This window comes from Oreochromis niloticus, linkage group LG15, assembly GCF_001858045.2.
Source record: "Oreochromis niloticus isolate F11D_XX linkage group LG15, O_niloticus_UMD_NMBU, whole genome shotgun sequence".
Classification (NCBI taxonomy): Eukaryota; Metazoa; Chordata; class Actinopteri; order Cichliformes; family Cichlidae; genus Oreochromis; species Oreochromis niloticus.
In genome coordinates this window covers 2,818,025-2,843,006 of record NC_031980.2, presented here as the reverse complement: position 1 = coordinate 2,843,006, position 24,982 = coordinate 2,818,025, and the positions used below count along the sequence as shown (strand labels likewise).

The 24,982-nt window shown below is 40.3% G+C and overlaps 1 protein-coding gene across 1 annotated transcript; it reads right to left on the bottom strand.

Moving 5' to 3' along the window:
* Positions 1-959: 959 nt before the first annotated feature.
* On the bottom strand, positions 960-9,633 carry snw1 (SNW domain containing 1). Its single transcript, XM_003440680.3, has 14 exons — positions 9,529-9,633; positions 8,891-9,044; positions 8,596-8,757; positions 8,252-8,347; positions 7,464-7,570; positions 5,820-5,924; positions 5,476-5,545; positions 5,306-5,371; positions 5,092-5,208; positions 4,859-5,000; positions 4,160-4,262; positions 3,349-3,466; positions 3,044-3,207; positions 960-1,833 (listed from the first exon to the last, which is right to left on the bottom strand). Exons 1-14 carry the CDS (start codon positions 9,540-9,542, stop codon positions 1,641-1,643), a joined length of 1,611 nt encoding a protein of 536 aa, XP_003440728.1. The 5' UTR covers positions 9,543-9,633; the 3' UTR covers positions 960-1,640.
* Positions 9,634-24,982: the final 15,349 nt, after the last annotated feature.

The window sequence follows — 24,982 nt, the reverse complement described above, 5'->3', positions numbered from 1 at the left end:
GTCATGTTTGGGTTTATTTATTGTGTGCTAAACAGTGTATGAAGTAAATGTACAGTAGCACGCCCTTTCCTTGTGACATCTGCACGTACAATAAAATGTTATCATTGACCTGCAGGCCACACTACACCGGTCTTTAAAATGAATTACACTGGGATATCCTAATTTGGTATTTAGAGATCTTCAGTTTTGGAATGACCTTTCCAATAACCTCTGCTTTGCATCAACATTTAAAAAAGAAAAGAAAAAAAAGCCAGGTGTCCAAACTGGCTGTACAATAGCTGATATAGACCTGTGAGTACGACCCCAAGAGTGCGTAAATACAGGACTAAGTATTATTGCAGATGACCTTCAGCTCAGCAGTGAGCTGCTCACACTAAGCCTCCTGTGTATCTCTGGCTTAAGGCTATAATTTCTCACCTGCTGGTAAAAAGATGTGCAACACAACAATCACATTCAGAACCGTGCAGGAGTCAGTACCTACAAACAGTGCCCACTGAAGAACACAGTCTTGTGCATGTAACCACTGTGTGTCCCGTTTCAAGCATCAGTGGACGATGGCATGGTGCAAAGATTTTGGAGTCCGCTGGGCTGTGTAATGCCACGCTGATTATTTTCCAGAGCCGGGGAAAATAAAACTGTCAGGCTGCATAAATCATAATTAATTGTAATTAATTGAACCAGTTTTAGCCTAATCATCACATAAATCGCACAGCCAATTTCCAGTGGGGGGGAAAAAGCCCTGAAAACTACTCACACACTGTAATTGATGGCTTTGCTGAATGCATTTCAGACATTTAATCATCTATGTAAATGGGCTGCATTACTCAGGAAGTGATTAAAATAATGGAAATCTACTATGTACAAACTATGGCAATTACACAACTAATGGACTTCCCACTATGTTGGAAAAGTTTAGATTAACTGAAGCTGAACTGGACTAAAAATAACTGACAAGGAAAGACAAGTCAAACTTGTTTACTAATTAAAAAAGCACAGCAGTTACACAAGATATGAAATTCAATCCATTGGTAGTAATGTACAAGAACTATAAATCTGGCTTGATTTATATCTTCTAGATACATTTAAGCTGCTGTACACATCTGCCATAAAATAGGGACTGTGCTCACAAATGTACGAGGGGTTTAAATAAAACACTGCCATAACAAACAAAAAGGAGGGAATGTGAGGAGAAAGTGAGAAAAAAAGGGGGTAAATACTGAGGAATTCCTGTTGAGTTTAATCTGTAACCTTCAGCATTACAGGTTTATAAAAACAAAAGCAGACAGTGACTAAATTCGACATTTTTTCAGGGTCAGTTATCACCATTCCCAGCCACATGTGAAATGAAAGAGGTTGCACTGTATAAAGAGTAATGTTTCAGGTGCGGAGCCCACTCATACTTTGCCTCACAATAAATGCTCAACATGGGTTAATAAAGTCTAATAGACAAAAAAACAAACAAAAAACAAGCGTTTTACACAGCGTTACACCCTCTTTCACACTGAAAGAAGACATCAATCTTAATGTCCAGTCCTGACAGATACTTGTATACCACAACACCCCTCAACCGCTGAGGGGATGCACCAACTCCCCCTTCATCCCCATCAGATCCTCTGTATGAGAAGTGCACCGAGCTGCTCTCACTCCTTCCTGCGCTTCTTGTCGTGGTAGTCATCCTTGGAGCGGTTGCTAGTGGATGGCCTCTTAGAGCCGCCGTGCTGCTTGGCTTGCTCCAAGAATTTATCCAGACCGAAGGGATCCTCCTCAAACTGAACAGGTCCTTCGCGCCTCTGCCCGTGGTCGGCGCCTGAGAACTCTTTGTCTGGGGCAAACCTGAAAGTGGACAGGAAAACAATTCATCACAAATTCATTGACAAGGGCCAGAACATTTTGAATGAGAAGAAAATAACCCTGAAAATATCATGGAGCAAATGTCTCTGGTAAATGTACGACAGTCCAAAACTGTTTTCAACATTCTGTTTTGCACAATGGTCTCGCACCCTGTGGCCAACCAAACATTCCTGAAGGACAATGACAACCTGGTGACTAAACATATGGGACAGGCTATGCTCGACTAGCCGAGTGTAGCACTGCTGCCTCAAGGACGAGACTTCCTGCTGGGATTCATGAGCATGCTTGTCTCGTGCCTCAAAATAAAACTAGAATAACCTTGAAATGTTTTAGGTCTTTGTCATTTAAAAAAAAACAGATACTCCCTTGGCAAAAAGGTGTAGCCTTACTAACTGTTAATTAGGCTGCTACCAAAATGGCTATGTTTACATTTCACACATTTTTAAAAGCAAAATTCAAACAAGACAGCAGCGACGACTTCAAATTGTTATAAGTGAGAAAACTGCCGGCGATGTGAACTGACCAGCTCCGGGAAAAATTAACTCCCAATGTGAGCGACTGAAGTAATTACCAATAAGAATGCAGGATACCACTAGCTGACATATGACCAGGTATATAAAAAAAAAAATATCACAAAGTTCTCTAGGTCACCGGAGCCTGGAATGTCTGCTAGCAACTAACCGTCAGCACCAAACGATGCACAAGGAGCAACCCACGTCCTGTGCAGACGGAGCTTATTGGAATACAAAATTGTATCCATGGCAGAAAGCTCTTAAATAAGGTTCACCGACAAAATGAGGAAGTATGATCACACATCTGTCACTGTGTTTCTGAGTTATGTTGTTAATTACTTGCCGGAACAATACGACATCCAAATGAAGCTGACCTTTTGGACACAGATATCACCACTTCAGCTTTTTACCCTATTAGACATATTAAGCATATCTCTGAAATGGCCTCATAATGACAATATGAATATAATAAAATAAGTCCAAGGTGTTCTTGATTTATTGTGTTCAGTTCTTCCTTGGGTCAGTCTAAATTTTGTGAAATTTCCTGGATGTGTTGTGAACATTATGTTTATCTTAAAGGAACATTTTTGTAACCATTTTCTTCCCAGAACAGTTAAAAAGGTGAACGGGTCAAATAATGCCGTCTGAAGAAAAAAAAGGAAAAAAAAAAGTCCCCATACCTGTTGTTGTGCATGAGTGAGTCCAAGTCATCTGCATAAGCATCTTTGTCTATATTCTTGCTGGGTCTGTAGATGTTGGAGGCCATATCTCTGCCACTGCGGAAAGGCTGGTCATACACGTTGTACGTCTCATCTTCACCACCAGCAAAACCACTGTCCATACCCTGAAAAGAAAGAGGGAAAAAAGATTAAGATCCAGTTTGATCTGGAACTGAAACTTTCAGCTACATTTATCTTCACAGCAAAAAGCCCAAGATGTGAACGCTGGAAGAGTGGAACTAAAAACATGTGAGAATCATTCCAACCTTGCTCTGATTGAAGAGTCTCTGGTCGTACTGCGCCTCGCCGGAGGAACGAGGGTTGGGCTTGCCCAGAGCGATGAGCTCACTGACGTCCCTGTCCTGATCTCTCTGCAGCTTCGACCTGGGACGCGGAAAGAGGAAATCAAAAGAACGTTGAGCAGAAATCAAAGACAAGATAGAAGAAATGACTCCTAGAAAACTTTAGAGAAAGTTTACTTAAACCCTCTTTAAAAGTGCTGTAATAATTTGAGTGCTACAGCTTCAACAATTTAAAAGTGTCATTTCAATGTCATGTTACATAATACATAAAAATATATTGGAAAAATACTGGGAGCAACTTGCACGCATGCTGGCCTTAAAGCTTAAATTTATATTGAAATGTGAAGTTTTTTTATTCAGTTCTTGGTGACTTTAACATCTTGATTGTCCTTCAGCAAACAGTCATCTCAAAGTGAAGTGAAAAGTAATTTTAAGATAACAAGGTCTGTGCTTTCTGACAGCTGGAATTGTGACTGTAATGAGCTCTCCTCTGAATTTCACTTTCTTCCCTTTTCCAGGGACCCATAATTCCATCAACTGACAACCTGACGTGCAGAACACATGACTTAACACACAAATGCACACTGGCGGCGCATCCCCCATGCACAAACAGTCTGTGGATCCTGAGCGCTCTGCTGGATCCTGCTGCGTTTGTTCAGTATTAGCTCTAGCTCCATGAATGATTCAGCAGTGCGCACTGCATTCGTGTGTGCGTGTTTAGAGGGAAAGGGTGGTTGAGTTCACATGCGGTGCGTTTAAAGTGCGTGTCCAGCACCTCTTATCGGGAGCAGCTCTGGAAATGTTCCTGTCGTGCTGCCTCTCTTTCCTTCTGTCATGGCGGATCTCGTCACGCTCCCTGGCCTCACTGTCCTCGCCACCTGCCGCGAGAGAGAGACGGATGGGAAGAGGGAGAGAACAGGGTGCAAAGAAAAAACGAATAATAAAGAAGAAGAGAGAAGCAAGGGGTACACATGAGGTGAAATGGTGCAACAGAAGTGTGGGGTGAAAAGAGCAGGGGAACAGGGCGGGGCAGAAAGAGGGAATAAGAGAAGGTTTTATAAGTAACCTTAGAATATTTGAATCAAAATCACAGCTGATGGATGAAGCATTTACCATAGCAAAAGTTCTATTTTATAATCACAGTCAATGTCCTGTAGCTAAACAGTCATTCAAGGAGTAAAAAAAGAAAAAAGAAGAAGAAAAAAAATAGACACGAAACATTGATTTTTCCTCTCAAAAATATACGTGAATTATCAGTGGGGAAGCAGGAACATCATTTCACAGCTTACTGGTCCTGTCAACACTGGCAGACTGAAAAATGCTGTCATGATTTATGCCGGTCATGTTCCCGATTTGGAAGTGGTGACAGCACCGATAACAGAGTCCGCTCTACTTGCTAAGAAAAGCCTCACACAGATACATCCATGAATATTAAATAAACTTTATATTCCTGGCTCTTATCTTCAGGGCTCACCTTTGTCACCGTGACTTTTGATCCCTGCCCTGCGATCTCGAGCCATTTGGGCCAGCTCCCTCAGCTTCTCCTCCTTCTTTTCCTTCTCCTTCTGAGCCATCTTCTTCTCTACCTGAGCTCGCATCTCCACGGCCTCTCTGGCCTGCGGACACAATCAGCATTCAAATATAACCAACGAACAATCACTTTAAAGTGATAAACCTTTCAGATTCCCTTTGACGATCACGCGTTACCTTTCTATCAGCAATATAGAGGGCCTCGGCCAGCTTGGCAAAGTTTTCATTGATGTGAACCGTTTGGAGACCCCTACCGTCAGCGGCCAGACGTTTGTCGAGTGGGATGGTGTAGCCCTGCGAGCAATCAAGCATAGTGAGGGAAAAAAAAGTGAGCGCACGTCATGTACAAAAAACAAAACCGACCCAATAACTATTTCAGATGTCACGTTACCTTAGCGTTCTTCCAGTTGGAGATGCACGGTGGAATCTTCCACTCTTGCTGCTCCTTGACTGTCATCTGTAAGAAAACGGAGAAACTATCAAACATAGTGCAAGCAACTCGACTTAGGATGCAGCGTTAAAACGACTGAAAAGCAGGACATCTGTTTGAGCCAACTCTACCTTTCTGCTTGGAGAATGCATCACAGGGGCAGGGGGAGAAGGTGGTCCACGAGGAATCTTCTTGTTGATTCTGAAACACAAGAAATGACAGGCAAAATATTTTAGATGTTTGAAAAAATTAATCCTTTAAGACTTTTTAAACACATTTTACTTGGAAGTCCTCATTTACTCCTTACATTAAATTTCAAGGGTGATCAAAACACCACACCCATTAAAAGGGACATATTCTACAAAATAAACATCTAGATATCATAACTATGTATTAAAGTGTCAAAACAGATATTAAAGGTTAAATGAACACATTTTAAATTACAGTTAAAATGATGGAGATAATGTTTACTTACTTAAAACGTGGAGGTTCCATGGGGTCTTTCTGCATTTCCACCATGCGGATCACCCTCTGTTTGGCCCCTGAATTAAATGCCACTCCCTGTTGGGACGGGGTGTACCTTGAAAAGAGGGAGAGGGTGGGGGAAGTGTCAGACAGACAAAACTTTCTCCTAACCCACACTGACATTCGTTAAAGCTAAAAATACAAGCATGTAGCTGCGTGGTAGCAATAAGAGCTTTCTGAATTCTCCAAATACTTCAATAGTTCATTGAATAGCATCTTAAACAGCATCCTGTATGAAAGGAGAAAACATAATGCTATCCCAAAAGTTAGTGATACACCATTTGACCATTTATATGAACAATTAACATAACTGACAAAGTGGTGCAGGTAATGTGAACGATAATTGTAAGTTAATCTTCCATTTCACATCACGAGTTAGTGATATATTTTATCAGCTAAACTCTGATCATCACACCTTTCTAATAAAATCCGCTTCTTGTCAAGTTGTTGCCTTGCATGAAACACGCAGAACTATGCATGTTCGCTAAATCAGGATCATGAGTCAGACTTATTGATCAGTGTGTTTAAGGTTCTGCATAATTCTGCTTGCATCAGTAATGTCTGCTCTTGTATTGCAGCCTTTAGGATTATCAGAAATTAATCAATAACTGTTCTATCTAAACTAATACAGTCTAAGTGCAGGGATTACGTAGTACTTCAGATAAATGAGAGAAAACTGAATTTTAATCATATGTTTTTGATAACGGATAACTCTGGTTTTATAGGTTGAAATTCAAAATCTGTCTCCAACAGATGACTGATGTGTACAAGAGCATAAAACATAATTACTGGCAAATTCTCTCTCAAGATGCTGTTCATGTGGCACAACTGCAGATACCGCTGTTTGACCGCTGTTTCAGCAGTCACACATTTTCAGACTCAAACATGAATCTAACATGCTAACACAACTCCATTAATAGCCGTACTCTGACAGACATTTCAGTTTGGGTCATAAATGATCAAAGGTTGCTCAGTCTGTGTGCACTGGGGTGCAAAAACAGAGCTCACTTCAGTTATGCTCCATTTGATCAACATCCCACCATCGTTGAGCAGCAGAATTATGTATGCTCAGCTCTAAAATTCGGGGTCCCTTTTCTAAAAAAAATTCCAAACTTTGTAATGAAGTGATATTTTTCATTTGTTGTTCTCATTTATATATGACCTTCATAAAACAACAGTGTAAGATGAACATTTCTAGATACTGCAGTTTCCACATGGCAGACATCCAGTATGAAAATACTAAGGAGTCTAATGTAAGTGTGGTTGGATCCCCCACGCACATGATTTCTATTTTAGTCAAGGAAAAGTGATGCGGACAAAGAGGTTATTTTTTTGGGGGGATGATCTGAGTTGATTCCTAGACTCCAGTACGTATGTTAGCTAGTGTAAATCATTAGCTTACTGTTAATAAGCTATACCAATATGCTGTTGTACCCACATAAAAAGAATTTAAGAGTAGCGTGAGTAGAACTGAAAGAAGTTTAAGAAGGCCTCAGGCCCACGTACTACAGAGCACTACAATAACTGGAAGTCAACTTTCCCACCCTCCTCCCTGACTGTGTGCAGTGTTGATAATCTTCTGACTAATACATACCTGATGTACTGTGCAGGAGCTTGTTTGTCTGCGGCTCTTACAGGCATGGCAGCAGCGATTTTTTGAGACACCTGCTTCTCCAGGGCTGCACGGGTCTTCTCTGTGAGCTACAAAGGACACAAAAGGATGATCATGTTTACATTCCAGATTAAAGAAATCCAATACAGGAATTGTTTGCAATTATTAGCAGTCACATGACACAAGAGAAACTGTACTCCTTAAACATTTAGTAATAAGAAAGCATCCTGACTGGAAACAACATAAACTGATGAAGGTTGAGCAATGTGCAAAATCGGGAGATTAACAATCACCAAGAACATCGCAGGCTTTGATGTACTCAAAGCCTGAACTGTCTTTATATTTTCTTTACTTGTTTATTCATTCATTTAGGCCTTTATGGTTTAGTTTGCAGGAAGGATTAAATGGACTTGAATCAGTAATTTTGTTAGACAACCTTGTATTTCATAATGACAACTAAAACAAATCTTAAAGATAAGCAGAGTCATCCTGGTGTCCAACACTTCTTACCAATTAAGTTTAAAAAGTCTAAATACAAAGTTGTCAAAACTAATTATGACAAATTGTTTCACTCGCTCAGCAACTTTACTGGGACAAAAATATACGTTGTGCATTTTTCCTTTGACATTAGCAGATTTTTAATTGATACCTCTAAAAAGCCCTTTGTGGCAGTTGTTGGTTTTGAGAACGCCTTTATATAAATATTTTACTTCTTTGGTAAATGGTTCTAAAAATGACTAGTGAGTACTCAAATCTAAACCTGCTCTTACCTCTTGTATAGCCTCCTCATCTGGCTTCTGTAGTCCTGGAGCATCTTCATTGAGAACTTCCTTTGGAAGCAGGTCTGTGTATTTACTGAAGATCACCTATAAGAATGAAAAATGAAACCAATAAAGGAATGCCACTTTTTAAAATCAAAACAGAGCCAGACATGCAAATAAACTAAAGCCTAAATGTCATTTTCTGGCAGTGTGAAAGTGATGCACATGAGAGAGGTTTTATTCAGGCTTTAAGAAGAGAATTGCTGATTTGTATATTATGATTTAAAGACAAATCCTTGGAGTGTGTTGAGAGGATCCCTGCTAACTGTCGAAGGGATAAAATGCCCATATACCTTATCCTTTCCCTGTCCTTGTCTGGCAATGGCATCATATTTGATCTTTCCTTCTGCATCCACTTGTACTGCCAGGGCATTTGATGTCTTCTTCTTTCTACCCATCTCCAGAGGAAACTGAGCCACATGGATCTCTGGGAAAGCACCTCCATCTCCGAAGTCCTGCAGAAACACATATTTTGCTGTGAAAACTCAGGGTTGATTTCATCTTCAAACCGTAGAGGTTAGACAAAAAGGGACCCAACCATAAGTGAGCAAAACAAGAAACTTATCCCATATGAGCAAGAGGTTTTACCTCGAGTGAGCGAGGTATCCAGCCCTTTCTGTGTCCATAAGGAGGGGGCTCTCTACGGGATGCAACCAGGGCGGTAGAGTAGGACTTCTGGGCCCGGAGCTTCTCCTCTGCCTCCAACTGATCTTGGGACAGCTGGGTCGGCGCCGGTAAAAAGCTGAACACACAGGAATCCACATGTAAGTCTCAAAGTGATGAACAGTAACACAAGCGCTGTATGCCCTGGCTAGCATTAGCCGCTAGTGACAACAAATAGCTTCGAGGTTAATTATGACACGCGTGTAAGTGTCAGTTAAAATAGCCAATGATCAAGGTAAGTTAAAAGAAAATGTTAGAGAAGCCAACTTTAACACGCGGCTGACTAAACTACGTCTACACAACGAACTACATCATATCGTGACCACGGCTGCGTGCTGATAAGCTAGCTATTGCTAAATGTTGAACTCGCGACATTTTTACTTGCTAGCCGTAGCCGTTTGGATCGACTAAATCAGATACAGAACCGACAGCGTACATACCACAAATACCAGTGTGATACATTAATCGTAGTCTATACACCTGAAACCAATCAGTTGAATCGATATCTTATTTAATACAGTTTCACAATTTATAAATACAAAAGGCTTTATCGTGAAGCTCACCTCGTCAGAGACATCTTCCCGTTTCTTCCTAAGCGATAGACTGCGCATGCGCGAAGACAGTACAGACATGCGCACGATAGAATAGACGACAACCACTAAACAAGAAACGTTCTGGACAAAGTATATAGGAGGAAAGCAGAAGGGACATTTGTGTGGTCTATGAAACAGTGGCTGGAGAAGGAAGAGCAGAATTCTTTATACTTTTTAAGTTAGAAAAGTATCTTGCAAAATTGAAAACAATTACTCATTTAAGAATAGAGGAAGTGGTAACTGATAACCCGAAAATGATAACTAATTTCTGTTCATCCTATTATAAAAAAAACTTTATAGGCAGTGATGGTCTGGCTTTTCTAAACTCTTTACAAAACACTCCCAAACTGGAAGGAAGGTGAGGATTTATGTGACACTCTGTTATCTGTCAAAAAGTCTGTGAATGGTACTCCTGGCCATTGATCAATGGTTTTTGATCAGTGGTTGTTGATCAATGGTCATGACAATTTGCATGTTAATGATTAAGGAACTGACCTCACAGCCCATTGTTTATTCAGTGGGCTGGTTTCAGTTATTGTTCAAATGTACTGTTTATAAGGTTGGGGAAACCTGCAGTCAGCTGAGACTGAAGAAGTCACTTGGATGAGTGATGAAACGTTTCTCCCACTGAAAACACTATGTCCAGATGAACAGATTCAACCTTTTGAAATCTACAGGAAGGCTGAAAAATAACAAATCACCAGGGACAGATGGCTTGTCATTTGAGTTCTATAAGTTATTTCATCCTCAGTATGAATGTATATCAGTTGATGCATTACCCTGGAGTATGACTCAAGGATTAATTACTCTAATTCCGAAACAATAACTGATGAAGAGCAACTTGGCTTTTTACCTAACAGACATATTTCCAGTAATATCAGACTTATCTTGGATATGTTGAATTACTCATACATAATTCCAGATAATGGCTATTTTCTGTTTTTAGATTGTTTTAACGCCTTTGACACGGTTGAACATCAGTTTTTACATCATTCACTTAAAAGCCTTGCCTTTTTTCGTAGTTATATAACAATGCCAACTGCTCTATTAAGCTTAAACATGGATCATCAGCCAGATTTAATGTTCAGCGAGGCATCAGACAAGGCTGTCCACTTTCACCATATCTTTTTCTTCTTGTTGCTCAGCTGCTCTGCTCACATATAAAATCAAGCAACTTACAGGGCTCTTCTATCACTAACAGGACATTTCTCATTAGTCAACTTGCTGATGACACAACATTGTTTTTAAAAGATAGCACGGGGATTTCTTCTGCAATTATTCTGTTAGAATTATTCTCTAAAGCTTCTGGTCTTTTGCCTTAATCTTAAAAAGTGTGAATTATTTTAGGAGTGCTTAAGAAGTGTTTTATTTGGAATAAGAGTTATATTCTCTGTAAAAACAAATCAATTTTTTCCAGAACTGGTTTGATAACAACATTCTCACGGCAAGCCAACTATTTAGTCAAGAAGTGCATCTGTTTACTTGTGCTGAATTTTTACACAACTATAAAATTCCTCTTTCTACAAAAGAATTCTCTGTTGTTTTTGACGCTTTCCCCTCAGGACTGTTTTCACTTCTTTGAGGTGTAACAGGAAATAGAGCCCAGCTTCTGCCTCCTCAGGTCTCTGGAACTGAAATTATTCAGACTATTTTTCTACCCTTTTAACCACCAAAAGAAGAACCAGACAACTCACAATCTGTTTCTTCAAGATGTGCTGTTCACGGTTTTATTTCGGGTGGTTATTTCTTGATTTTATGTTCTTAAAAATTGATAGCACATTTTCTAGATCATGCAGTAACAAACTGAATAGAAAAAAGTCCTATTACAGTCACAGAAAATGCATTTTAAATGCAAATTTTAACAAGTTGACGTAACAAGACAGTTTGCTTCTCTTTATTTCTTGTCTTTTGAAATGATCTTTTCCATACGAAAGCTTGTTTCTACTAGTGAAAAATTAAAATAAAATCAGCCCGTAAGTCAAAATTTTGACTTAATCAGTAATAACTCAAAATTTCAGATAGTAAGTTGAAAGTTGCACTAGGTAATGAATTTTGAGATAGTAACCCCAAATTTCGACTCAGCTCTGCGTGGCGTTTTGTTTCAGCTTTGATATTTATTTATCTCTGAGACTGAAATAATCAACAAGCTATTAACTGCACATTTTGTCTTATTCCAAATATTAAAAATAAGAGTTAATTTATAGAAACTAGGTTCACTTAAAGCAAAGCACTTTCATTCCTTAGAGATACGGTCCATACTCTCATCACGTAGTTGCTGCAGATTGCACAACTAAGATCTGGAGACTGTGAAGGATAAATTCTGACCCTGCCAATGCTGAAACAGAAATAATGGGGCTGTGCTTACACAGTGCTTTTCTACTCTGCATGAGTCCTATATTCTTACTACAAGCCTCATTTACCCATCCTTATCTTGATCAACAAAGCATTGAAACACAGAGTAGGAGACTGGGAATCAAACCAAACACCTTCCGATTAGTAGATGACTCGCTGTGCCTCCTGAACCACAGACCAGGTAACGTGTTGAGAATCTTTTATTGCCCGATTTTGGTTAGTGTGTGATGTGTATCCCCAGCTTTCTGTTCCCTAGATGACAGAAGTAGCAACCAGTAGTTCTTCTGCTTTAGCGCATCTACTTCAAAGTTTGATATGTTCTACATTCAAAGATGTTCCTCTGCATAGCCTCATTGTACTGAGTAGTTATATGTTACCTTCCTATCAGCAGCCTGGCCATTCTCCTCTGACCAAGGCATTTTCACCCAGAGAACTGCTGTTCACTGGATATTTTCTCTTTTTAAGCCATTCTCTGAGAGTTTTCAGTTTTCAGTTTTATTTGTCATATGCAAGTTAGCACAGGGTCAACATCGCAATGAAATGTGTTTGACGAGCAGCGGTCTCTCAGCAGCATGATACAGTAGGAAAAAATATAATAAAATATAATATAATAAAATAAAATAACAAATAGAAAAATAGTAAAGAACAAAATATTAGAGAGACATGGTAAAAGAGAAAAGATGACTAAATATATATGTATCTATAAATATAAATATATGTACACTAGTGATTAAATAAGAAAATCTTGAAAAGAAATATGACGGGAGGGCAGATGGGATATTGCACAGGAATGAGCAGCAGAAAATTACAGTATTGCACTTTTTAAATATAAATATCAATAACAATAAAGTGAAGTGACCAGTGCAGATTAAACAGAGTACTTGTGAAGCTGCAGGGTAGCTTCTGAGTCCTGTGTTGTGTGTGTTTAAGTGTTGTGGTTGAGGTGTCGTATGGCTTGGTGGTAAAAACTGTTTTTAAGTCTTGTAGTCCGAGCAGACAGACTCCTGTAACGTCTGCCAGATGGTAACAAGGAGAACAGCTGATGTGCTGGGTGGCTGTGGTCCTTGATGATGCTGTGTGCTTTACGGAGGCATCGCTGGTGATAAATGTCCTGAATGGCAGGAAGCCTCGTGCCAGTGATGTGCTCTGCTGCCTTCACCACCCTCTGTAGTGATTTACGGCTGCTGGCAGAGCAGCTTCCGTACCAAACTGTGATGCAGCTCGTCAGCAAGCTCTCGATTGCACACCTGTAGAAATTTGAGATGATGCTGGCGTTCATGCCAAACCTCCTCAGCCTCCTCAGGAAGTAAAGCCGCTGGCGAGCTTTCCTGATAGCAGTGTCTGTGTGAAGGGTCCAGGAGAAGTCCTCAGTGATGTTGACTCCAAGGAACTTGAAGCTGCTGACCCTTTCGACCTTGACACTGTTGATGTGGATGGGCTGGTGTTCCCTGATGATGGATGGATGTGTTGGAAAATTCCAGCAGATCAGCAGTTTCTGAAAGACTCAGACCAACCTGTTAGGTACCAACAACCATGCCATGTTCAAAGTCACTTAAATCACCTTTGTTCCCCATTCTGATGCTCAGTGTGAAATTGATCTTGGCCATGTCTATTTATGGCTAAAGAAACTGAGTTCCTGTGTTTGTAATATATTATCTATTCTGAGAAACGTGTTTTTTCACTAAAGTGAAACTAAAGATTTTCAAACAACAAAAATGAAGCTGACACTAGTAAACACATTTTGGAAACTGCATGAAATTACCTGACGTGAAAACAAAAACCTGACACAAAAAATAGGAACTATTTACAGAAAATATGGCTCAAAAATTTCTGCACACCTGAATGGGTGACAGAGTAAAAGTTCCACAACAATTTAACTGTAACTCCTCCACGCTAGATTTACAAAGTCCTAATGCAGTAAGTGAGACAGTGTGCAGGAGTTATATTTACATTGTTGTGAAATTACAAAACTATGCTCACTGCCTTTATAAGCCACCTCTGTGTTTTTTTTCAGTTGGTGTTGTTAGTAATACTCGCGGCTATCAGTGGAGTCTCAGGCAAGCCAGTAAGTGCAGACAGATCAGATTGTAACTTGCTGCAAAAGGGATTTGGAGATTCTGTATTGAGTGTAGGTGCCAAACAGCAAACTGAAGGGCTGAAAAATGAACCCTGCATAGACATGTCAAAAACGCAGTTCCTGGCTGCGAATCAAACTCCACAGATGCTCCTGTTAAAGTGCCTACATTTAAAGCAAGTATTTCTTGCATGTTTGATCCATTTTTGTGTAAGAATTGTGCAAATTTAATTCATTGCTAAAATTCACAACTTTATTAGCAGCTTGGCTGCTTTAAATGGCAGGTGCAGGCACATGTGGCTGTTGCTGGGAGCTTTCTGCTAGGCTTTCTGTGCTCCAGTTTTGGTGAATTGTACTTTTCTGGCTCCAAAAATCCAAGTTAGCAAGTATTTAAACATATAACAGAGATCACGGAGGCTATTTCAGTCTTTTATAGCCTACAGTCAATGATACTTGCTTCATGGCGGTTTTTTTGTGCTAAGTGTTGAAAATGGCAGCACACATGTCCTCGACATCTGTCACTGCATTACTAAACTTGAAAGTTTCACAGCCCTGATGTCCCCCCCTTTTAGAATATATTTTGTTTCTGAAGCAAAGTGGAACAAAGCAGCCTTTTGGGCTGAATTTACGCGGAGATGAAGGCTGAGGCAAAGTATAGCAGAGGCAAGAGGTGCTTATTTGTCCACATATGCTATAACTCCACAGACAATTGATGGCAGGTCAAGCCTTCCAACAGTAGCACAGCTCACACACTGTCTAATGACAAATGGCAGCCTTAAATACTCTCGTCTGTTAAAGGACTAAACCATTATTTACTCACAGGTGAGTTTACCAAATTCCAGTATTCCACCATTTATACACAACCCACACTTTAATAAATAAACATATACATTTTACCATTTTCTAATAACAATGAAAACTATGATATATTTTAACCTTACACCTCAGCACCATCATGAAAACACCAAAAGAACATGTACAGAAGTTCCCCACACTCTCTTAACCTATCGGCTCTCCTGGTGTCCGGACTTCTGGGAAAGCATTTGCCCAAACACCCTGGAGAGGTCACAGAGGAATTTTTTACATCAAAACTTTTACCTCTAGACTTCGCACATAAACCTTTGCCTAAGTTTTACTAAACAGTAGACTTTATTTGCTCCCCATAACAATTCTTTACCCCTCCAGGGCAACCAACACACTTCTCAATGAGGAGCAGCTATGCAGGAACAAAAGGCTACCTGCTAATTATTAAACTACTCAATAAATATTCAATAAATAAACTTCTTTTGTGCAAATAGTTATTGGTGTGCAACTCTATGCCTAAAGTGCGGTGTTAAATAAAGTGCTAGTTAAAGTGCTTTTAATAAAAATTGCTGAATGGACTGACCAGTCACTGATAAATTGCAGTCCTGTGCACCAACAGTCCAAGCTGCACTTACATGTTTCTGTTTTTGTAAGCACTGATTCTACAAAGTAGAGTAAAAGCACAAGCAGGAAAAACAGCTGACGTTATCTTGTGTAAAACAGCTGGAAGGAAACCCTCAAGCAATCACGTTCTAGTTCCCATTTAAGCATATATGTTTCACTTTTTTACAGTTGTTTCAAAAATGTGTTTTGCCCAAGAATTGTAGGATTATGTCAAAATAATAGAGTTTGCTGTTATATTGTATGTGATGAATATCTTGAATCAACCCTTCTGACATGATGATCAGCCATAAAGCAATACGGGACATCCCCACAGGTGCTTGTAAGCTTGCTTTCCTCCCCTTGCTCTGTGTCTCTCCTGTGAGGCAGTCTGTCAGTCCCTCAGCAGAGACATAGTTTATTAATGTGACACAGGGTAAAAGGACACGTCAAAGGAGATCAATCACCGGGCTGTGGCACGGGACAAGAAAGCTTTTAATAAACCCAATCATCTGGGTGCTTCTCCCTCTCGCTCTTTATTTAATGTGCCTGACATTTGGCATTGAGGAGCTCTACACCATTCTGTGTGCACACCCTGGATATGCTGTATCAGGATTACTGATGGAGAGGTCATTGTTTCACCACTCAACTGAAAAACCTCCGGGGAGCTTCTAAGAAGTGCTGTAGACGCATGACAAGCAGCATTTCTGAATTCAGTTTTTGGGTTACGCTGACAGAAGTGGTCACGATACATTTTTCACATAAGTAGTTTTAATGATTGATTGAGCCCACATTTCTGGCCTTTGAATGAAATACAAGTGGCTGCACAAATCTCTTCAGTGGGATTTAAAAATAAAAATGACAAATAATTCAATTTTATTGTCTATTTTGATTGAAGAGCAACATTTAATGGAATATGTTCCTCAGCTTAAGGTCACACAAGAAGCAAACCAGTCATGCATTTTCTACATCATGAGGCCAGACTAATAATAGTAGGGAGCTTCCACATGCTGCCGGCTGTGTTTAATTTGGGGTCATGACAAAAGGTGATGCAGGCCGACACGGAGGTGGCAGAGCTCCTGGCTATGTGGACGCTCAGAGCAGCAGTAGTGTCTGAGGCTGGGGAAGGCGACGCATGCCCTGATACATGACAACATGGCCCCTCAGTGTCACTGTAGGGAAAAGTGATGTTTAAACTCTAGGGCACAAGATGAATGGACATAGCCATCATACATCCATCATTCATCCACAGTGTATACATACTGAATGTATCACTCTGCTGGATCAAGGAGAATCAAAAACACAGCCCACCTGGCTCCTGAATGAAAGTTTTAGGTTCCTTTTAGTGCTGCTGGCTCCTGTTGCTTAAAAAAACATGACCTATCCGTTCAAAGACTCCTTATGGAAAACCAACTGTGTTGATATAACAATGACAAATGTTTAATTATTAATGTACATGAGGAAAGTAATATGTTAACTGTGTTTTTTTAGAACTCTCATGCAATCAGCTGAGCATCACTCTCATGCTCAGGCACGTTTTGATACAGTGTTAAAATAAAAATAAAAACTCTTAGAATTATTTGTTACATTGTTTCTTCATTGTTTCAACTTCATGCAAATTTCAGTGCACAACGTTACCATACAGCAAGACTGTCAAAGAATAATGGTTGTCATTTTTTAAAGTGATGTTAAGCAGTAGCTCTACAGGCTTTTCAAAGGTCTTTCAAAGTTTTTCTTTGGACATTGGCTTCTTTTTTTTTTTTACCTTTTTTCAGTCACATCCTTATACCTGACCATTTTCAGATGATTATTTTAATGTGTGCTAAAGGAGAAAGAAAGGAAAATTAGTGGTAATGGGTCTGATGGGGTGGTCATTCCAAATTTAGACAGAGGAGGTCAGGAGAAAAATACAGTGTCAAGTATCTACAGCCATGTGCAAAACAGGAGGATGTGTCATGGTTTAGCGCTGCATTCCAGCCAGTGGTGTTGGAGATCTTGTCAAAACTGATGGAACTATGAGGAAGGAAAAATGGCATCAGATTTTGAGCCAACATGCAATACCATCTGGAAAGCTTCTGATTGACAAGGATTTAATTTTTCAGGATGATCATGATTCTAAACACACTACAAGTGCAGTAAAAGCATACCTGGATAACTCAAAAGTGGACGTTGAGCACCGAGCTATGAGAAGTACTTGTAATTTGCTCGCTGGAGCTACGAGAATCAAAAGAATTTGTCTTCTCCTTGCTCTATTCTTTGGAGAGAAGTTGTTCTCACAGATGAGCTCCCCTCTGCTGGAAATGATTCATGTCACAATTATTGTGAGGTAAATACTGGGAGGAGAACAGGAAGAAGTTTCAAAAAAGAGAGAGACATTGAGAGAACGCACGAGAGCCTTGTAGCTCCTCGTGAGGAGGGAATGAATAAAATGAAAAGAACTTAAAGTGGGTCACCAGACTGCCAGTTCCAAGTCTGGTGTATGTACACGCACCCACACACGCACGCGCACAAGTACACATTTGCATGCATAATATGCGTGCACAAATACAAATTGACACACTCGTGAGGATGTTTACTGCATGCCGCGCAGCACATCTGACAAAGCGAGCAAAGCCATTGTGGCACTTTGTTTATCCATTGTTGCACTGCAGTCCTCCACCTGAGCTAACAATCTCATATAGCGTTACTATGTGTCACCTCAGATTTTAGATACAGAAAGATGGTCTTAAACGAGTCTGTGTCTATTTCCATTTACCTGCCACACAAGGTTACACAGAGAATGCTGTTTCTGTTCCCTCTTCCGGCTGCTTGATGAAGAGAATCGGTTTGAATTACATGGATGTAAGTTCTTCCGTATTGTCACAAATAGAATCTGTAAATCTGTTAGACAGGTATGGACAGCTTGCTCGCTATCCCTCACTGGTCATTAATGCTCACAAAACTTTGTTCTCTTTTCCTAGCTACAAACTTCTGGGATTTTAAAAATTGAAAAAAAAATTATCCTGATATAACTAAAGAGGGAGCAAAGAAAAATGAAGATGGATACAAATTTACAATGCAAAAAAGACTGAGTGAAATTAAGTTATTTTAAGAGTGGCAAAATCCTGGGTTACTGTGTTGTCAGAGCCAGGGGCAATGCTCACTGGCCTTCCTGCAGTGGAGTCCTGCTCAGTGCTCCTCTTTGCCAGGATTAGGATGGATTCCAGAAAAAGACTGGGCCAAATAAGGTCGGCAGAGGGCTTGCACAGCTTATGGGGGCTAAATAAACCAATGGAGCTTGTCATCTAAAAGAAAGGGAGCAGCACTGCAGACTAAGTGGAAGAAGAACAATATTTGATTGTTCGTATTTGTCTTTGTGAATCCGTTCTTTTTAAAATATGCATGTTCACCTTATGGACACAATAAGGTCAGGGGATGGATGATTAAGTTAGCAGAGGAGTGGGTGACTCAGTGCTGAAGACCTTGTAGTTTATGCGGTGGCGTAAACAACATTGACAAATGTATACATCCCTGCTCGAGGTTGTGAATGATTATTTTATTTACCATTCAATGATTAGATAGAAGAGCAAATAATACAAACATTTTCCAATATATATACTGCATCAATCATGTCCTCCTTTTTTGGACTGCTTATTCTGATTTTCATGAATTTCGAGGTCGAAGAAATAAATGTGTTTATCCACTCCTCAGTTCACAGATTTGCCACTAGATGTCAGCACCATCCCGAGAAGGGTAATCAGTTCTGCACACACACACACACACACACACACACACACACACACACACATCCAAATCCGAGCACATCCACTATCACAAGTGAGAACAAAGATGCCTCCAGGTGTTTCTACGACTCTGAGCCCTACTACACTGCATCTGTTTTGCATAAGAAAGAGACAGACACTGAAATGGCGAGATGATGCTGTATACTTGTGGGCGACTGCATGTTTTTTTTTCTAAAGCGGGCGTGCTTGTGCGCAGTTCTGTGCGAGTGCCAGGAAATGCATTAGTAGACAGCGAGAGAGGGAGAGGGAGCCAACAGCAGCCAGTCAGAGCCTCTTTGCATCAGCAGGCGGGCTGTCTGAGATACTAAGGCCCCCCCCCCGCTTTCTGCTCTTTTGGCATTTTCCCAACTTGGACAGTGCACACCCCATTTAGGGTGCTTGGTTTTGTGAAATGGGCTCCCATCAGCACCAGCACTCCCATCATTTGCCTCCCATGTTGGAGAGGAAGTCATTGATTTCCTAATCAACAAAAAATTGCTCTGTCATTCGGAGAGAGCTTGTTGTTGAGAGGGCGAACAAGAACAAATTAAAATGCTCTCCGCACACACTGGCAAGCCTTTTACGCAATTATTCAGCCTGCTGCGTGTGTTCAAATAAACAAGGAAGCCAAGTTGCTCTCTGTTAAACCCTAATTTCATGCCGCATTCATGCATTTGCGGGCACGCCGTGGCTGGTTTTCGGCACCTCGACGTTGATCTGACCTTGAGAATGGGGAAGGGGGAGATACAGGCAGAGCTAAGTATGAGAAGCGGCACATGGGGCTAATCTCCAGAGCATGTTGCTCGATGAAGGGTGCTGATAGTGAGCAGCGGCAGCGTCTCCAACAGTGGAGATATGCATCGCTCCAGATTTGAGACGGAGCCCTCGAAGTGAAGCAAAGGATTTGAGAAGCGACTTAAAGAATCTGCAGTTCAGCCTCATTTCATGCGCTCCCTGGTTTTCAGTGGAGGTAGCGTTACACACTGAGGGAAGACAATGTTCACCCAGGTGCAAAACAGTAGTTCTGTGTTACTTCCATTACCATGACTGGTCTGTGTTAGTTTTGTAATGGCCCTTTAGTAATTAGCCCTTAGTAAACAGGGTAACTGATAGACAATAAACCAGTAACCAGTTTTATCATATTTCTGATGGAACAACACAGTTACAAAGTCAGATGCAGGAACATCGTTAGCTAGCGCACCACATACCTCATCACAGCTAACCTGAATGTCTTCCTTACTCTGTAGAAGTATCAACTTTACATAAATGTAGGCTATATAGTGCCTGTATACTGCTCTCACCTGAAACAGCAAAATAGCAGTTCTGTGTTACGTGTGCAGTTCACAGGGATGTAAGGAAACTTGTGCAAGCTGCTGTAGTAAATGTCTGATTTGGAACTCAGCACTAATTGTCTAGGCCACATTAGGACATTATGGGCTGCAGGGACTTTTCTTTGTGTCTTTTTCAAGTCCCTTGATTTGTCCAGCACAAGTCAACTAAAGCTCTGCTACAGCTCCAACCTGCACAAACACAGCACAACACAACAACTCAGGACTGTGGCTACAAAAACAAGTCATAGATTGATTGTAAGCCCAGAATAAAGAAAACACACACACACACACACACACACACACACACACACACACACTAATATCCCTGTTTGTTTCTTCAGCTACAGCTGCTTCATTGTCACGAGGCTATGTGTTGTTTAGTTTAGCTAGCTATCTTAAATTTTTAATAAAAATGTTTAAATACGATGGAACATAATCTTGCTTTGATACTTTTATTGAAGATAGTTATTTTCTAATATTGGTGCACACATTTACTCAACAGTTCTGTCTCCCGTTTCCTCTTTCTGCTAATAAAACTTACCCGTTGTGTTTCCGAAGAACCAGTTAGCCGAGTGAGAGGACCATAAATTAAAAAGTGGACTGAAAGTAGAGGACATGACATTGGAAAATTAGTAAAATAATTAGTTGTTGTTCTTTTTGGGGAATTTGAATTGTATTTTTTATATAATCAGTGAATCTTAGTTTGTAAATTTATTTGTGGACTTATGTTAGGGTTTCTAGATTTATGTGATGTTTGGGTAAGCACCCCCAACCCCCTGCTTGTGTCTGGCAGGACAGCCTATGTCTGTGCAATCTGACCAATCCTCTGTCTGTGTGTTCGAAATAAGTAAGAGCAATAAAAAACTGAGGAATTCGTTGCTGTTGTGTTTAGAGGCATGAAACTCTCACTTTTCGAAACAACAATGATTAAAAAATGTAATCATTAGTTATTAAACTCCCTCTCTCTCTCTCTCTACCACAGTGTGTCCTCTCTCCCTCCCCTCACCTTCAGCTGGCTGCCGCAGATCACTAATACAGCAAGTATGTAATAAACTCTAAACTCTAATAAACTCTTGTATTTTTAAAACTATATATATATATATATATATATATATATATATATATTAGCAAAGTTGTTACGTTTAAACACAGTTTAAAATAAGGTGGTGCTTATGCTTAACTAAGTAGAAAAAGGAGAAGTAAATGTATCTGCTTTTGATGGTGTAACCGAGTTCTGATCATGTAAGGCCAACAGAACTGTACATATTCCATACTTTTTGCCCGGGATTTTTTTTTATGTGGACTCTGGTTTGTGCATGTTTGTGTCAGTGATGTGCTATGCGACTTGTCCATAATTATCAGTGGGCTTACTCACACACAGCTGTGTGTGGGACATATTCCCGTGACAGTTGGGGAACTGCCAGGCCAACCACGCCCTCTAACCACTGTCTGATTGATTCGTTGGAACAACGTTGGCCCTTGTGCTTTCATCTTTATGCATGGAGGCTCCCCAAGGCGATCAAACCCCAGATTTTATTCATTTCCCCTTCAGTCTCCATTCACCATCTTCTATTCATGGCTCTCTCAAACGTACCACAGGCAGCCAGTGTACTGAAATGGACCTCATTATCATAATAATTGCAGGCCAGGTTCACCTTAGGATGGCTATATTCTCCACTACAACCAGATGACGTGTTCTGGTAGTGAGTGATGCGATGGGGCCGCTCCACCCTAACAGCTTTCGACAGGTGAAGGAAACTGGAAGTAGAATTTGCTTCTTGGTTCTGCACGTACCTGGTAGCAGATCACTTGGAAGAAGGGACACAGCAGCTCAGGAAGCATCAGGATTTGATCCATGTTGTAGACATGTTGGTCATATCAGCAATCCAAAATGTTACAAATGATTGATTATTAAATATATATAGCAATAATGCTGTCTTCTTTTAAACATAGACGCAGTAGTGCTGGCGATCTTCCATTGGTCTCTTATGACTAGCCCCAGCTGGTGAAGGAGACCTGTTCCTCAGAATGGTTGCCCCAATTTCGCACTCAGTTTTCTAAAAATTTTCTGTGCTTTCTGATTTTCAGCAGCACTAACTCAATTCAGTTTGAGGGGGTAGAGGCCAAAAATGCATGTGAGGTTTGTGGAGAACTTAGCATTAATAACTTGCAAACATCCTGGGCTTCAGCAGCCAGTGAAATACCTCTACACTTACTGTTTTTTCACTTATCTGGTGCAGTGGGGAGGCGAGCCTTTGGTGATACCCTGAAAAGTTACCACAGGCATAACTGGCTTGTGGTGGATGCGCATTTGTAGTGATTTTGCTTTTTGATCCTTCCTCTCATTGTGAAGCAGAATTCACCAAGCATTGAATTGTTCTTTTATTCAATATTCACGTTTTTTGCCTTAAGTTAAAAGAAAAGATTGGCACGACACTATGGGGGCTTAATGTATCAGTGCAGGTTGAAAACTGGAAACCAGTTGAAACCATTATCTTGGCTCTGAAGTAAACAAAATCCAGCTCAGCACTGAAATACATTAAAGTGATGTGATTACTTTTTTCAGTGATGTGTTCAGTAATTAGCCTAGATTACAGCTGCTCTAACCAACTGTTTTGACATTTCAACCGCAGCTTCTTTGCTATTTAATTTTTTTGAGTTAAAAGGAATCTGATTATTTGCTATCATTTCAGTCTCACTGCTTTCAGTGGACACGCTGATCTGGTTGATTATGACAGGCCTGTGATTGGCTGAAGGAGAGATGATATATAAAGAATGAATGAGGCATCATTTCTTCTTTGGATTGCACACCGTTGAAGCCCAAATATCTGAGTAATGTCATACTGCACTGGTGACACTATTTGTAACTACCGTCTGCACATTAGTGACTGGGTGGCGGCAACGTGGTATCGATGTCCTGCTTCCAGGGAGCTGTAATGGCATCCAACTTTATATATAGTGAGCTGGAGATGTGACGTTAGTCTCAACAAAAAGAGGAGAAATGTGACTCTGGGTAACTCCACAGCTGTCTAATCCATATATTGTGTCTTTTTCATTCGCTTAGTCACACACCAGTGAGCCAATGTTCGAGAATCACCTGGCTTTTTGTTCAGGGCTGGAAAATGTGTGAAAATGTAGGCTGACGTCTTCTTAAACCAAAATATCTTTTCTTATTTGGAAATGGCTTGTCATGGGGTGAGTAACAAAAAAAATCTTATATTAAACAATATTTTATGCTTTAAAAAGCTGAATAAACAGACCACATATTACTCCTCATTATAGACATGAGAGTGGAATTTCTCTAAAGTGTAACATTTGTTCTTTAAAACTCTATAAAATCTTTAAAATAATGTATTTTTCTCATATATATATATATATATATATATATATATATATATACATATGTATTTTTTTCTTTTTTTCTGCCAACTACTGTGTTATGACAAAGGTATTAAAGACCAGAAAAGGCACAGCGGACGCTGGAGTGGATATTCATTTACATCTCAGAGCCAGTCAAGGGTAGCGAACCCAAATGGAACTGCCAGTACTGTCTCCCCCTTGGTTTTATCGGGCTTTCTCCGAATTAGCACTGTATGAAAGTAAACTGGAATATGGATTTTCAAGGCCCTCCACCCCACCAATGCCCCCACTGCATAAAGATAACTCAGACGCTACCATTTGCAGCCTTGGTGAGGGGTGTATGTTTGTGTGTGTGTGTGTGTGTGTGTGTGTGTGTGTGTGTGTGTGTGTGTGTGTGTGTGGAGGGGGTGGGGGCTGTGAAAGATCACAGAGCATGCATTTCATTGCGCTGGCCTGAACCATGAATTAGCCATGCATGACAGTAAAATACAAGGCATGAAATTAGCTACAGCTCCCCTCCTCTGTCATCTGTCTCCCTTGACATCAGTTGCTCTCTGCTGTGTGTTTGTGTAGTTTTTTTGGGGGGGGGGTATTTTTCCATTACAAATGAAGGAGCAGAAAAATGCAGATTGGATTTGTTATGGATCAGCACTGTGGAGTGCTGTACGGTTATGTCTAACGCAAAGCAGTAACATAATTTGCTGCTAAATAAGAAAAAATGAGCAATACATGATGCATTTCAAATGAGTCCATATATTGTGATTTGGCAGTAAATGTGTGCTTTGAATTTTTAAAGACAAGGCTGTTTTAAGTGTGAAATTGTTTATGAGAGGAGAAAAATTGTGCAACGATGCCTTGAAAATGTCTAGGTTTTATGTCCCAACTGATCTTCACTCTTTACAACTTCAAACGTAAAAATATCTCTCAGAAATAAATGATGAGACACTCCTCTTCTTTTCCACGCCTCTGAGATTGCAAACAAGCGTGGCCTTGATTTCTTTGGTTGTGTCTTTTAGCTAGCTGATGACACATTCTCACATCATACATGTCGCTATCATAAAGGACATCTTTAAGTCTTCAAGGACAGTGACTCTGCAGGATCTGTCTCGCTGTCTGTGCATGACTTTCGTTTCAGGTGTAAT